At 37.9% G+C, this 17,204-nt stretch overlaps 1 protein-coding gene across 5 annotated transcripts in view; it reads right to left on the bottom strand.

The window, feature by feature from the left end:
- Positions 1–825: 825 nt before the first annotated feature.
- Positions 826–17,204, bottom strand: part of SDHC (succinate dehydrogenase complex subunit C) — a 43,216-nt gene continuing 26,837 nt past the window's right edge. For all 5 annotated transcript variants that reach the window (XM_079108702.1, XM_079108704.1, XM_079108703.1 and 2 more), the window contains 2 exons: positions 5,496–5,659; positions 826–1,685 (listed from right to left, as the gene is read on the bottom strand). In XM_079108702.1, the coding sequence (XP_078964828.1) occupies positions 1,581–1,685; positions 5,496–5,659 (269 nt within the window). In that variant the 3' untranslated portion in view covers positions 826–1,580. The remainder of the gene's footprint in view (positions 1,686–5,495; positions 5,660–17,204) is intronic.

The raw sequence follows: 17,204 nt of genomic DNA, 5'->3' as shown, positions 1-17,204 counted from the left end.
TCTCAGTTACTTGGAGGCTGAGGAAGAGGCAGAAGGATCACAAGTTCAAGGCCAGTCTGGACAATATAAGAAGCCTCTGTCTCAAAATTTAAAAAGGAGCCAGGCATGGGTGCATGCCTGTAATCCCAGCGACTTGGGATACTGAGGCAGGAGGATTGTAAATTCAAAAATCAGCCTCAGCAATTTAGCAAGGCCCTAGCAACTCAGTGAGACCCTGTCTCAAAATAAAAAGGGAGGGATGTAGCTCATTGGTTGAGCGCCCCTGGATTCAATTCCTGGTGATAGATAGATAGATAGATAGATAGATAGATAGATAGATAGATAGATAGATAGATACTATCAAAACAGTACTTCTGCCAAGGGATTTAGGGGCCCAAAGGCCAGACCCATATGGATTATAAAAGCATTAAGTTGAGCCATTATATACATATATTTGGGGGGGCTAGGATTTCAATACCCCCACCACCACCAAACTTAGGCATCATCCCTTAGTTTTTACCTCCACTGGTCCATTGGTCCCTCACTGGATGATTTGCTGAACTGTAATATGAGGCATATAATCCATTCTCAATAGGATTTTGGAGACTTTAATAACCCAAAAGTTCTGTACATGCTTAGCTTCCATCCCTTTTCTGTGAATGCTTCTCTGTGATACTCAAATCTCTGGCTATTTAGATTTTTGCATCCCTGAAATTTTTTCTAGTGGTCAGTTGTAGGACAAATTGTTTCCCTCCTGGGAAAGATCACTAGCGAGTATAAATGCCTGAGACCTGAGGGAGGCAGAGGAAAAGTCATCTTATTGGTTTCCTTAGATTTCAAGGAGAGTCAGAGATAAAATGAGTATTTTAATTCAGTTTCAGAAAAAGATAATACATGAACTTGAATTAGAAAACATGACATTAAAAGGTTTGCTTTGCCAGAAATGCAAAAACAAAACAAAACAAAACAAAACTCTTCATTGTAGTTGATGATAATTTTCTGGATCATCTTCTTGCTATGTATCTTCTTCCCAAAATATCTGCTCCAAGAACCAACTTACCCTCTTTATCTCCCTATAGCTGGGCCTGGATAATTTTCTACTCCTACCTATCTTCTTTCAGTCACACTGTGTGGGTGCTAAAGGCCCTGGGCTCTGACCAATGAACAGAACTGTCCTTTAAGCCAACAACCCACAGGCAGTGGCACCCAAAGCCTCACCCCCAGTTCCCAGGGCACAGGCTACAGAGCTGGCATTGTTTCCACTGTCTCAGGAAGAAGAAGCCAAATGCTGACCCTCAGCACAAATCAAAAGTCCAACACGGAGAGAGAATAAGGGCTCCTTGGCTCAGAGTAGGCTGTGAGCTGTGGGCAGGAAAAGGGAGTTTTTGCAGCCACTCCATCATTAGAAACAAGAGGGAAACTGCACCTTTTTCTACTACTGTGGTTCTATAAGCTACTCTTCTGAGTTCCAAAGGGATCTACAAGCACAATAGGATTTAAACACATCAGGATAATTTGGTTCACTAGAGATAAGAGTGACAAACAGGAAGGTGAATCAATGTAATAATGTGTAGAAAGATGATGCTGGGATCTTCAGCTCTTCACATGGCTGCCAGCCCTAGAGAGGACAACACAGTAAGAACTAAGACGACCACTCCAGAATGGTAGAGCTGGGTAATCTTCAGGCCTTTTCCTAGGTCCCACATCTGTAGAAAAAGGGAAAAAAAACAATTTTTTAAAAAATCCCCCCACTCCCAGTAATCAGGAACCTGATCACTCTTAGCAACTTTCTCAAAAATAAATTCTCTATTGGAATAGGCACCACTTCTCTGCGTGGGGAAAAGCACTTACATCCTTAGGCCCAACCTTCATCCTTCTCATTATGGTACTTATCAGAAAATCAAGTTCCACTGTGGCGGTAGTAGAAAGTTTATTCTCTAGAACTGCCACAGAACCTTCATACAAAAGCTTCCAGACAGAATAGATAACACTTTTCCTCCTGCCAACACATGTAGATCAGTGTTTACTGAACTGTTTCTCCACAACTTGTTCTGCATAATGTTGTAAAGCATTATACTGGGGTGGGGGGAGTTCTAGGGTCATATAAATTTGATAAACATTTAATTGTGAGACTCAATGTGTACTGTGAATCTCGAAAAGGGGGATATAATAATTTTCATGTATGGTCAATCACAAAATTCCTTTTTAGAACATCTATTGGAGGACTAGTATTTTAAAAAATACTTGGGGATCTAGGACACTGTTTTTCAATTTTGTTTTGACTATGACTTCACTAATAAATAACTTTCAAATTGGAACCAGGTAGAGCTGTATGTATAATATATGAAAAGTTAATGAAACAACAAACATTTACCAATACTAATGTGTGCTGCATTTTATATTTCTATTTTTGGTGGTAACAATCCACTAAATTTTCTACCCATTGGGTTGAAACCACACTATAAAAAACACTAGTTGAAGTCGGGTGCAGTGGCACACTCATGAAATCCCAATGACTCAGGAGGCTGAAGCAAGAGGATTTCAAGTTCAAGGCTAACCTCAGCAATTTAGCAAGGCCCTAGGAAACTTAATGAGCCCCTACTCAAAAGAAAAAAGAAAAAAGACTGCGGATGTGACTTAGCAGTAAAGTGCTCCTGGGTTAAATTCCCAGTATCTAAATAAATAAATAAAAAACATGAGTCTAGATTCTTATGTTCAAGGGATATTAACATATTATACTTTAAGAGTGCCTGGGGCAAAAAGTAGAGTTTGCACATGGTCCAAATTTTATACATTCATATAAAATTGACTAAATTGGAATCACTCTGGAGAAAAATTGTAGAGAGGCTCTAGGAAAAAAACCCAAGGTGAAAACATACCTTCACTTCCACCCCCAATTACCTTCTAGGTAGATCAGGAGTCAAGCAGATTATGCAAAGAGCTGCTTTGCTTACAGAAGCACAGTATTTTACCAAAATCTGAGTCCTACTGGGTGATTGGTGGTAGGGAGGATATTTTCTAGGATGTTCCTACTCTTTGACATCAATACCTTTCTCCATTCCTCCATTAGATTCTTCTAACAAGAAAAATAACAAGCTCAGAGGTCAGACACTAAAGACTGCCACAAGAAACAGTTAAAATCCTGATTCACACCCAGAGCTAGTACTTTTTAGAAGAAAAAATAAAAGGAGATTTAAGGGTGGCATACACCAGGAGGCAGGAGGATCACAAGTTCAAAGCCAGTCTCAGTAATTTAGCAAGGTCCTAAGCAATTTATCAAGACCCTGTTTCAAAATAACAAAGGGCTGGTTGTGTGCCCCTGGGTTCAATTCCCAGTACAAAAAAAAGGAAAAAAAAAAAAAAAAAAAAAAAAAAGGAAAAGCCTTTAGGTTCATAGATCTCTCACCAAAAAGGTTCCCATCATATGCAAGAACCAGGGCAGAAAAGTCCTGAGTTCAGGAATTCTGTAAAACCTCTCTCCCAGGCTGGGGTTGTAGCTCAGTGGTAAAACACTTACCTAGTATGTGTGAGGCACTGGGTTCGATTCTCAGCACCACATATAAATAAATAAAATGAAGGTCCAACAACAACTACAAAAATATTAAAAAAAACCTCTCTCCCTCTAACAGTGGACTGTAGACTTTCAATCACCTCTTTAAAAGATCTCTGTTCCGCTAATGTCTTTGGGACAGGAGTCCCCGTGTTTCTCCTTCGCTAGCAAAGTAATAAACCCTTTTATTTCTTCTCAAAATCGTGCCTTCGTTATTGGATTGGCATCAGGGACAAGAGCCGAGCTTTTGGCAACATCCCTTCCCTCTCCTTCACACCAAGACAAAAGCAAATATATGGTAAGTCCCTGCCTGAGCCAGGATGTGGATGGAGGAAGCTGGTCAGGAATTTTCTTTAAAGAGCTTTGTTTCCTGGAATAAGAAGTCATTAATGGAAATGCCTTCCCTCCCTACCAACTCTCCCTCAGGGAAGTGAAAAGTCATTTTAAATCAAACCAAACACTGCCCCAGGGAACAGTTAATAGATACATTTAATTTAATAGGTCATTAAGTCTTTCTTTCTTTTTTTTTTAATTCCACTGAACCATCTATTGAACTAGACTGAAATCTACCAAGTGCATCTGTCTAAGGCTCTAACTTGGAAATTTTGGTCAAATAAAAGGCAAAAGCATCTACCTGACACTTGGCTCAGGTTTAGATATAATGGAAAACCTGACAGATTTTTCCTTGTTTTGAGGTACTAAGGAATGGGCCCAGGGTCACTCTACAACTAAGCAATACATCCCCAGTTCTTTTTATTTTTTATTTTGACACAGGGACTTGCTAAATTGTTCAGGCTGGCCTTGAACTTGCAATCCTTCTGCCTCAGCCTCCAGAGGAGATGGAATTACAGGTGGAAAGAATAAAATTTTAACTGTCTTCTTGGGGAAGGATACAAGACTAGGGGTAGGGAGACCACAAAAAATGAAATCTTAAAATGTTGGAGGAGGAACTCATCTTTGACCTGGGGCAGATTTGATTAAAAAAGCTTAATTCCTGTATTTATTGATTATTTTGGGGTACTGGATATTGATTGGGGTTCTCTACTACTAAGCTAGATCCCCAGTCCTCTTTATTTTTTTATTTTGAGATAGGGTCTTGCAAAGTTGCTGAGGCTGGCCTCAAACTTGGGATTCTCCTGCCTCAACCTCCTAAATTGCTGGGATTATAGGTGTGCATCACTGCACTCAGATCTCTTTATTTTCTTTATGAGGACAGAAACACTCATTTTGAACTGACACCAAGATCATGTGGGAAGCAACGTGAACAGTTTAAAGTCCACTAATAAAAGATTCCTAAACTCAAGATTAAAATCTGGAATCCATGGCACTCAGTTTCTCTTAAAGTTGGCCCCATTCTCTACAATCACTCAAAAGAAACAGAAATAGTTAACACAATCTAAATGTCAAGCTAACAAAAGCTAGTATAAAAAGACTTGTCACTTTGAATTAACAGGAATGGTAAACTGAAAGTAGCAACCATATTAATCTATCTAGCTCATAAATGACATCCCCAGTGTTTAGAACAGTGCTTGACACTTAACAGGTACCCATTCATAGTTATGTAATAAATATGTTCCTATGCCAGATGAATGATCTGGCTTCAGGGGTCTCTTAATAATATCTCTCTTAAAACTGGAAGAGCTCATACTGAGAGCCTGTAAGTATCTGCCTAGGCTATACCCATTAAGGAATGCTGAGGATGTCTTATTAACTTTCCTCCAGAGAACCTTGAGTGAAGGTCCAGCACAACTAAACTTAAGAATAGCACTGGGGGTTTATGGTATTGCTCAGTTGGTACAGCATGTGTGCTCAGCATGTGTGAGGCTCTAGATTCAAGCCCTGACACCAAAAACAAAAGAAAAGAAAAGAAGGAAGAAGAGCACTAAACTCAGCAATGAAGGAGAGGATCCTCCCAGCTTCCTCACTCCCTGCACTCAGAAAACAGGCAAATCCATAATTAACTTACCAAGTGTCGGATTCCATTCCAGGTATGATACATGAGCGGAAAGACAAGTGCAAACTTAGCTGTGTGGATCACTGCTGGTCCCAGACTCAGGGATTTCACAAATTCCAAATAAGACTCAAAATTTCCAGGGAGCAACAGGGCAGACAAACCGAAGAGGTAAACCCCTGAGGAGAAACAAATAGCCCATCACAACTCCAACCAGTTATAACTAATATAATGTGTAAAATGGGATACCATAAAAGCCCCTGGCATCTTATACAATTCTGAAATACAGAAAATTTAAACTCATGTTCAAGTTTATAGTGGCAGATTGGTTACCTGCAATCCAATGGTCATCTCAATACAAAGTGGTTTTTTGTGTGTATGTGATACTAGGGGTTGAATGCCAGGGCACTCTGCCACTGAGCTATATCCCCAGTCCTTTTTATTTCATTTTGAGAAAGGTCTTGCTAAATTGCCCAGGTAGGCCTCAGACTTGAGATCCTCCTGCCTCAGTCTCTGATTATAGGTATGGGCCAACATGCCTGGCAAATTGCAGTATGTTTAGTAGGTTATTCCTCTTTTCAATATCCTGCTGTATAAAAACCTTACCTGACAGTTTAGAATTAGCCCTCTTGCTAGATCATTGTCTCAATAAGAAAAAGTAAAACCAATATATCTACTCCAAGGAAAGGAGTAAAAAATTTTTCTTTTAATTATTCAAATCTCTACCTTAATAAAAATTTAACTGGAACTGGGGTACAGTGGCCCATGCTTGTATTTCCAGTGACTTAAGAGGCTCAGGCAGGAGAATCAAGAGTTTGAGGCCAGCCTCAGCAATTTAGCAGGACCCTGTCTCAAAATTAAGAACTAAAAAGGCTGGGGATGTAGCTCAGTGATAAAGTGTCCCTAGGTTCAATCCCTAGTACCAGAAAAAAAAAAATTTTTTTAACTCAAAATGGATCATAAACCTAGTTGTTAAAATTGAACTATAAAACTCTTAGAAGACTACATAGGAACAAATCTTCATAATCTTGGAGTAGGCATTGGTTTCTTAGATATGACATCAAAACCATTAAGCAACACAAGGGAAAAATAAAGTGGATTTCATCAAAATTAAAAACGTTGATGCTGCAAATAATACTATGAAGAAAGTAAAAGAACAACCCACTGAAATGGGAGAAAACATCTGCAAACCATATGTTTGATGAGGAACTTATTTTTTTTTAAGGGTACAGACATTTATTAGATGGTATTCTTTTTTATTTTGTACTGAGAATTGAACTGAGGGGTGCTTTATCAATGATCTATATCCTCAACCCTTTTTTTTTTTTTATTATATTGAGACGGGGTCTTGGTAAGTTGCTTAGGGTCTGGCTAAATTGCTGAGGCTGGCTTTGAATTAGCAATGCTCCTGCCTCAGTTTCCTGAGTTGTTGGGGATTACAAGCACATTACTGTGCCCAGCTATTTGGTGGTATTCTTGAGAACAATACCTGGAAGGGAAGAAAGCAGGATTTGGCAAAGAGATTGGGGACCTCTATCCAGAATATATAAAGAACTCCTTTTTTTTTTGGGTAATGGGGATTAAACCCAGAAGGCTTTACCATTGAACCCACATCCCCAGCCTTTTCTATTTTTTGAGACAGGGGCTCACTAATTTGTCTAGAGCCTCACTAATTAGTTTTTGAGGCTGGCCTTGAACTTGCACTCCTGAGTCAGCCTCCTAAGTTGCTGGCATTACAGATGTGCACCAATTTGCCAGGCTTGGAAACCCAAGCTTTTTTTTTTTTTCCCCAATGCTGGGGATTGAACCCAGGTCTTCACAAATGTAAGGCAGGCACTCTACCACTGAGCTACATACCCACACAAAATCCTGAGGCAGGAGTATCACAAGGTCAAAGCCAGCCTCAGCAACTTAGCAAGACCTTCTTCACTCAAAATAAAATATTAAAAAGGGGCTGGGATGTAGCCCAGTGATAAAGCACTCCTGGGTTCAATTCCCAGTGCCTAAATAAATAAGAAAACAATCCAAATGTCTATTAATTAATGAATGTGTAAATTAAATATGGTATGTTCACACAACATAATATTATCACCCATAAAAAGAAATGAAGTACTGATATATACTATGACAAGGATGAACTTTGAAAACATGCTAAGTGAAAAGCCAGTCATGAAGGACCATGTATTATATAATTCCTTTTATATAAAATGTTCAGATTAGGTAAGGATATGGAGACAGAAAGCAGATAACTGGTTGTGTGGCATTTGAGGAGGAGAGGGGCGGGGAGTGACTGCTAATGGATATGGAGTTCCTTTTGGGAGTAATAAAAATATCCTAAAATTAATTTGTAATACAACTGTGACTATACAAAAATCACTTAATTATACATTTTAAGTATGTAAATTGTTACATGAATATCTCCATAAAGCTCTACAAAGCTATTAAAAGAAATAATCTCTACCACATGAGTTGTTAGTTTCTACCCCTACACATTTCCATTAGCAATTACAGAGTGATTCTAAACAGTAGGATGAAAGGGCACACCTGCTGAAAATACATAGGATTATTTTAATAAGCCATTTACTGATTCATTTTCACTCAAGGCAAAACAGTGGTTAGAATCATTACAATTCAACTAGGAGGAACCTTCTGATAGTAATGTTGAGATGGTTGTGCCAAGTGAACATGAAACAGTGAACATGAAACAGTCATAAATGGTAGGAAATGGAAAGCAGGACCCAGAGAATGTAACTTCTAGACGCTTGTTCTATTTTGAAATGTAGCAAACATGTACTCTTTTCCTTCTTTCACTGACACTTATTGAGAGCAAACTATGTACTAAATTTGTGGAAGGAAAACCAAGACCTGGTCTCTGACCTTAAGAAGCTTAAAGTCTAGTAGAGGAGATATTTAAATGCAATCAACCTATAGTACAGAGATGAGCACTGTAACAAAGGTATATGTGTGCACAGCATGTTATGAAATAAAAAATAAAAAAATTAAAATCCATCTGGTAGGAGAGGGAGAATATCAGTATCCCCAAAGGCTTTTTTCTCAGAGGTGTACTTAAGCTGAATTTTGAGGAAAGAGTAGGGAACTGGGAACGGGGAGAAGCAGGATATGATGTTCAGTCATAAGGGTCATTATATGCTAAACTTCAGAGTTTAAGTCAGTCCTTTTGGTCAAGGATAACAAGTAGATTTCATCTTAGTTCATCGTAGTTCCAATTTCTATCAATTAGTACAATAGTAAGAAGGCTTCTTAGGCCATATTATAGATAGAAAAAAAATCTGCTATGGTCTCAGTAGGAGGGGAGAATTACTTGGGCCAAATATTTTTATAACTAATGGAATTGGGAGAGTCATTAAAGAGTTTAAACTGGAGAATGATATGGTCAGAGATGTCCTTTAAAAAGATAAACCTGGCATCAATGGGGGATAAGTCAAGGAGAATCTGAAGGAAGGCAGGAATTTTGAATAGGAAATCATGTTAGTTCTAAGTCTTACTGAGAAAGCCTAAATAGTTTGAATGGAAAAGAAACAACTAAAAAAGACAAAAAGGGCAACTAAAAAAATATGAAATTCTGAGTAGGGAGTGAACAAGATAAGTCAAGGATGATGATTTGCAAGAGCTACTAGAAAATGCCCTTTTTCCATAAATGGAACAAAGAAAATGCAGGTTGTTTCTTTTGTTTGTTTTAAAATTTTTTGCTACACATGGATACAATACCTTTATATAATTTATTTATTTATTTATTTTTATGTGGTGCTGAGGATTGAACCCAGGGCTTCACATGTGCTACGCAAGCGCTCTACCACTGAGTCACAACCCCAGCCCAGCAGGTTGTTTTTCAGTTGAGTTAACAATTAACACCTCAGTAGTGTTAATTTGCTTGGGGCTTGATATTGATGTGCGGAGGCAGGGGAAGATAGGTTCAATTTAGGGTATGTTTATATACGAGGTACTTAAGAAACATTAAAGTGAAGATGTTCAATAAGCAGCTAACAGTCTAAAGCTAGATGAGTTTTGATTTGAAAATATGAATTTGGAGATCATTTGTATGTAAGTGGTAAATGAAGTTTTAAAGTGTGGACAGGGTAATTTCAGGGAGAGTAGAGTTAAAAATAGGCAGCCAGGCATGATGACACACCCATAATCCCAGAGACTCAGGAGGCCAAGGCAAGAGAATCCCAAGTTTGAGGCCAGCCTTAGCAACTCAGTGAGATCCTGTGTGGAAAGCGGTGAGTTGGATCATGGTCTTTGCCTTGGAGCTGTGGCTGTGCTTTGCTCTGGGAACTTTCTATGTAAAGGTGCAGGATAAGATTGTCTGGGAGCTATGGTACAGCCCTGACTCAGGAAGTTCTGTGTAGGGAATAATAATAGTCTTGACCTTGAGCTCAGACATCAGCTGTCCAGGATAGAGAATTCTGACCTTAACAAGATAACCACAATATCCTGCAAGCGCTGCAACCATCAAGCCTGCCTGCTTTGCAGAAACTATGGACAATGGGCTTCCTGGATGCAGCAGGAAAATAACAGGACTTTCCTAGCATTGCAACAGTACACTACAAAAATGTTTCCAGTTCTGTAACTTTTTAGTGCACAAAGAACAATGCCCCTATAGTTCTAACTTCCTGATTGTGAGAACCTATACAATAAACATGCTGAGCTAGCTCTGGGTCACTGTTCTTCCATCAGAGATCAGTGTCCCACCTAGTCCCAGCCTTCTCTCTTTGTTTGTGTATCTTTCTTAATCCCCCATCGCTGCTCACTAGTTTCTAAGGTTTGGCCATGCAAGTTGCAGCAACCCTGTCTCAAAATTTAAAAAAAAATTTTTTTTTTAAGCTGGAGGTATGGCTCAGTGGTACAGCATCCCTAGGCTGAATTCCCACTTCCACAAAAAACAAACAAACAAAAACCAAACAATAACAACAACAAAAACAATATGACACTGGCAAAAACAAAACACAGCAACCAATGCAACAGAGTCCATAAATGAATCCATGAATGCCTGAGGTCATCTATGATTTTTGACAAAGATGCCAAGAATACACTATAGGAAAAGAATAGTCTCTAGTCAGACAGAAGCGGTAATAGGGATTGAACCCAGGATGCTTTACCACTAAGTTACAGTCCCAGCTTTTTTTTTTTCAAGACAGGGTCTCACTGTATTGCTGAGGCAGGCCTTGAATTTGTGTCCTCCTGCCTCAATCTAGCAAGTCATTGGGATTACAAGGGTGTGCCACCGCACCTGGCTAGAACAGTTTCCACTTGCTGGGAAAACTGGATATCTACGTGTAGAAGAATAAAATTGACCCTTATATATAACACCATATACAAAAATAACTAATAATGGATTAAAGACTTTAAGAGCAAAAACTATAAAACTACTAGAGGAAAACTGTGATGACATGGATCTGGGCAATGACTCTCCCCACTCCACTGCCACCCAGTGCTAGGGATCAAACTCAAGGGCTGTGCTTGAGGCAAACACTCTACCACTGAACCTCAAGCAATTTTTTTTTTATTGGACTCTCAAAAGCACAGGCAACAAAAGCAAAAATAAACAATTACCCCAAGCTAAAAAGCTTCTGCACAGCAAAGGTAACAGTGTGAAAAGACAACCTATGGGGACTGAGAGAAAATACAAGCCATACATTTGATACGAGAGATTAATATCCAAAATATATAAGGAATTCAAACAACTTAATAGCAAAACCCAATTTAAAAAATGGCCAAGAATCCTGAGTAGATATTTTTCAAAAGAAGACACACAAATAGCTAATAGATATATGAAAAAACTGCACCAAACCGCTAATCATTAAGGAAATGCAAACTAAAATTACAGTGAGATATCATTCACATTTGTCAGAACAGCTTTTGAAAAAAGAGGGAAAAAAAAAGTTTTAAGGATGTGGAGAAAAGGGAACCCTTGTTCACTGTTGGAGGGAATGCAAATTAGCATAGCCATTATGCAAAAGTGCATGGCAGTTGTTCAAAAAACTAAAAATAAAAATTTCATATGACCTAGCAATCCTACTTCTGGGTATTTACCTCAAATATTTTAAATCAGTTTGTCAGAGAAGTGTTTGCACTCCATTGTTTACTGCATCACTATTTATAATAGCCAAGTAATGAAATCAAACTAAGTGTCCATCAACAGATAAATGGTTAAAGATGAATGATTAAAGAAAACATACCACAACCCCACACACAATGGAATACTCCTCAGCCTTCAAAAAGAAAATTCTATAATTTGCAACATGAATGAAAATGGAGAATATTATACTAAGTAAAATAAGCCAGGCCTAGAAAGTCAAATGGCATGTGTTCTGACTGACACATTTAAAATAATCAAACTCAAAGAAGCAGATAGTAAAATGGTGGTTATAGAGACCATTTTGGAAGGGGAGTCGGGGCTTGATGATCAAAGGATACAAAAATCTCAGAGGGAATCATTTTTCCTTTTTTTTTGGTGATCTATTGCAAATGTGATCAATATAGTTATAATAATGTAGTGTACATTTCAAAATTGTTAAGAAAGTAAATTTCAAATTTTCTTACCACCAAATGGTAAGTATTGGAGATGATGGATATATTGATTAACTTGATTTATTAATTCCACCATTGTATTCATAAATCATACATCACTTTGTACCTATGAAACTACACAATTATAAACTGTCAACTTTCATTTCTTCAAGTTTAAAAAAAAAAAATCTTATCAAGGAAATTTAGGTGAACTCCAGGTGATTATGCCTGGAATTGTAATTTTTTTTTCTTTTTTTGGTATCAGAGATTAAACTTAAGGCACTTCATCACTAAGCTACATCCCCAGTCCCCCCCCCCTTTTTTTTTTTCTTCCCCTGAGACAGGTCTTGCTGAATTGCTCAGGGCCTGGCTAAGTTGCTGAAGCGGTTTTGAACTTGGCATCCTCCTGCCTCAGCCTCCTGAGTCTCTGGAATTGCAGGCATGTGCCACCATGCCCAGTTTTTCCTTGTGCTCTTAAAACAGAGACATATGTTAACATGAAGGGGCTGAACTATATAGCACCTATAAAAAGCATGTTTACTAAGAAAACTTAGGCAGAATATGCCAGCATTGTTCTAAGAAAAAAAATGTATCAGTTACAACAATATCAAGTATGTATAGCAGGAATATAGAGTGGAAATGGATTCGTACAATGACACTAGCTATTAAGATCAAACAACTAAAACTTCTTGCTTTGATTTTCTACTACCAGACAACCTCTGAATTATAACTGAATGCATACACCAGGAAACAGTACTGGGGAGTTTACCTGTATCATTATATATTTTTTGTTTGTTAGCTTGTGGTGCTGGGAACTGAACTCAAGGCCTTGCATAGGCAAAACATATGCTCCGCCACTAAGCTCCATCTCCAGAGCCCCCTTTCACTGTAAATTAATAAAATGACATTCTGGTTAGAATATCCAAAATAGGCCATAGAGTTGAATAAACACTGGCTAAACTAACAAAGTCAAACTTCTTAGCCTACACAGCAAAGGATCAAAGCAAAGGGCAGTCAGCTAACCTTCATGTGTATGAAGAAAGATATGAAGTGAAACTGATTAAGAGGTAAAGAACATAGGAAACAGGAAGCACGTATTAAATCAAAGACTGCTGTGCTATCCAAAAGATAATAACCACTGTTAAGAAAGGCATCAGTCTTTCTACTTCAGTATTCCCTGCCTTAAACAAGGAATTAACAGGCAGGGCAGTGGTGCATACCCATAATCCTAGTAGCTCAGGAGGCTGCAGCAGGAGGATTGCAAGTTCAAGGCTAGCTCAGCAACTTAGTGATACTCTTCTCAAAATAAAAAAGAGAAAGGGCTGGGAATGTAGCTCAGTGGTAAAGTGCCCCTGGTTTCAATCCCCAGTACCAAAAATAAAAACAAAACATAAAACAAAAAAACTAGGAGTCACAAACTGATGATCCTCAACCTAAAACATGCTTGGCCATAATGTAGTTTGACTCACAATTGTTTTTTTGTTTTCATTTATTTAAATATCTGAATAATCTTCCTTCATTAACATATCAGAATATTTCATTTTTGTACTCTTGACTGGAATATCAGTAAGATAAGGTCTGAATTTCTACATGACAACAATCAGCTGAAGATTTATATATATATGAGGAACCCTGCCAGGATCCTCAATATTCATTAATGTCTCCCCGATGTTGGACTAGATGTCAATTGTATCTGTTCTTGGACTTTTTTGCTTTAGTAAAGGAAAAAGGTAAAATTTTTCTTACGGTTATGTCTCTATGAAAAGTGGAAAACTATACATTTCACTTGATTACTTTACTCATCTGCTTTACTCATTTGTTACCTGCCTAGCCTTTATAGATTTTGAGCTTTCAAAAGTTATGCTTTTGCATTTTTCTAACAAAAACAAACCCCAGAAATATCAGTCCTAAGAGTTTTATTTTGCTTTAGCTTTGTTTCAGATACAATAACCTAATCTTAAGTTTATCACATATTTTGCTCCTGTCCCCAACCACAACCAGATCCTACTAATCTTGGCAGGGTTTGGGAGACTCTGAGAAAGAATTCTGCCTACTACTGCCTATGTTTAAGCTCACTTAACTTTTCAAAATCGAAATTCTCATTTATAAAATGGAAATCCTTTCTATTGTAATAATTTTTTGGAAGTGAAATGAAAGTGTCAGTAAAAGTAAAAAGGCTAAGCTCTCTATAAGATACAATTTTTTAAAAATGCTTTTAGCGGTTAATGGACCTTTATTTTATTTATTACTTTTATGTGGTGCTGAGACTCAAACCCAGTGCCTCACACATGCTAGTCAAGCACTCTACCACTGTGCCACAAACCCAGCCCCCATAAGATACTATTATTTTCTCTTCTATTTCCTGCTCCAATTCTACCAACCATATCTCTGTCCTTAATCTAGTTCTTCTAGAAGCCTGAGATAACATTTAAACCATTCAAAAGCTTCAAAGGCTTCTCTTGATCAAGCAGTTCAATTTCAGGATGAAATCTTGATTAAATTCTAAGCAACAGACACCAGTACACTAATACCAATTGTGCTTGTTACTCCCAATCTAACCTCTGTTAGATTGGGAGAGAAAAGTGAGAGAACACTCACTTTTCCATAACTGCAAATATGCAGGTTATGGTTTCAGGACTGTAATTTTATGAACTTTAGAAGATTAGCTCCCTATGTGGAAAAAAAAAAAAAAAGGATGGAAATTATAAAGTCTGACAGGGCTATATTACTTTAGTAAGTAATTATAGATATTTGTGAATATACATAAAATATATTTTCCATTTATGTGGAAAAAATACATATTTCCATTTATGTGGATTTTTTCCCCCTAATGCTGTGGATCAAACCCAGGTCTTCACATATGCTAGACAAGTGCTCTAATGGTGAGCTACATCCCTAGGCCTTTTTATTTTATTCTGAGACAAGGGCTCACTAACTTGCTCATCTTGGTCTTGAACTTGTGATCCTCCTGCCTGAGACTGTGAAATGGCTAGGATTATGGGCATATGCCACCACTTCTGGCTATGTGTATATTTTTTGAAGGATTATAAATTGGTAGGACCAGGTGTTTAGATATAACCACTTAGTAAACAAAACTGGCATTTTTTTTTTTTTTTGTTAACTTAGGAACACTATGAAAAAAATTACTGAAGACACCAGGGTACCATGACGTGAGATAATTTGAGAAGGTTTACGATAATATTATGACCCAACAGAGTTTAGTCTTTGATAGTCTGCATAAATAAGAAGCTAGAAGATTGAAGGAGCAATTCCACTATTCTTTGATTTTCAGTAACAATACAAAGTTTAGAAACTTCAAATGCCACATACATTCCTCAGACATCAGGGCAAACTCAACCCTGACCTATGTACTAAATGGAGCAGAGGCTAAGAGCCAAGTCCCAGGAACGACCCTCTGAGTCGTTAAAAGACCAGGCTGTGATATGGCTGCCTCATCCTAGGAAACACCACCTTCTCTCACATAACCTGCCAGAGCCAATCCCAGTGGAAATCCTGAGATGGGAATAACAGTGTCTTTAGCTTTTGCTTTTCCCATGAATGGTATCAAATTATTCCGATTAGTTTTATCAATTTAAAAGGAAAAGATTGTCTCTTCAAATAAATCAATATTTCGTAAAACTATTCTACACAGCTCCACATGTTTTCAAGATCAGTTTTTTCCTTTCTTTTTGATGCTGGGGATTGAATTCAGGGCTTCCTGCACACTAAGCATGTGTTCTACCACTGAACTACAACCTGGCCCCACGATCAGGATTTTTTTTGAAAGATAAAAATACTACCAAGTCTGAAATAACAATTAAAAAATCAGGGAATTTAAGCAGAGTGGCATACTCCTGTAATCCCAGCAACTGGAGAGGCGAAGTCTTAGATCATAGGTTCAAAGCCAGCCTAGGCCATCTAATAGAGACCTTGTCTCAAAATAAAAGCATAAATTGGCCTGGAGATGTACCTCAATGGTAGAGGATCCCTGGATTCAATTTCCAACACTGGGGGAAAAAAAAATGTAGTGTTGGTGGAAAGAATTTGAATTTAGGTTTCAAGTCTCAGCAGACACTTAAATACTGAGTAAACTTGGCTATGCCTGTTTTCAAGCTTGTTTCTTTAGCTATTAAATAGCTATGGCAACAAATACATTTCAAATAGCTGGTATTTTCTGATGGGTTGATTCCTTAAACACACAAATACACACACACACATACATATAGCCAAGTCGCTGACTATTCTCATAATAGAGATTATCCCTGAGTGGTGAGAATGTGGGAAAATTCTCTGAATCATATATTTCTGTTATATTTTAATTCCTTGCAGTATGTTTTTGTAAGCAGGAAAGAAAAAGGTTTTAAAATATTGTCTGGTAGGTCAAGGAGATCTGGGATCATTATACAAATGCCAACCCAGACATAAATAGAGGAGAGATCAGGTTGGTTGGATGCCTATTATTTCCCCTGCAAAGAGGCTAACCTCTTCAAACAGGTGCATCTATCAGTTAATTCAATCAAATTTCCTTAGCCAATTTTCCCTTCATCACATGTGAAAAATATATGAGATGAAGTTAAATGCAGGATTTCATAGATCTTCCCCCAGTATATACAACATTCAGTATACTAGGAATCAAGAAAGAGCCCATATTCCTAGAACATGAGTGCTAAAATAGAGATTCCTCTAACAGTGAAACAATTTTAACTGAGAAAAACAAAGCCAATGAAGCGCTGTCCCACATAATTACTAAGAAAATTAAATGGTGCTCTTGCTTAGCTGCCAAGACCAGCCCCTGCTGGCTCCACCACAGTAAAATGTTATATACAGAACTGTGCAAATTGTCAGTAAGTCTTATTGCCACTTCCAGAAGCCATCAAAAGCTCTTTCAGGCACTTCTTCCTAGCAAGCCTCTGAAGATGTCACTGCAAATGAAAATGAAAACATCTACAAGAGCCTTGGAGAAGCTGTCCAAGTGATGATTAAAACTCGGGTTGAGACCCTGATTGCTCTTTTATCTAAAGTGTTGTCACACTAATCTCACCATGATGTATTCTGCCCTCCACTTCCTTGCAGTCTCTCTTGGGTCAGGAGTATTCATGCACTGAAGAAAAGTAAAGCATTTCTGAGAAGCAAATTCTTCTCTGGTGACAATCAGTTTTTCAAGTCATCCCATTTTGGTAATGCATGAACTAC

The sequence above is a fragment of the Sciurus vulgaris genome (assembly GCF_902686455.1).
Source record: "Sciurus vulgaris genome assembly, chromosome: 1".
Lineage (NCBI taxonomy): Eukaryota > Metazoa > Chordata > Mammalia > Rodentia > Sciuridae > Sciurus > Sciurus vulgaris.
The sequence above is the reverse complement of the archived record's forward strand: the minus strand, read 5'-3'. Positions and strand labels throughout refer to the sequence as shown.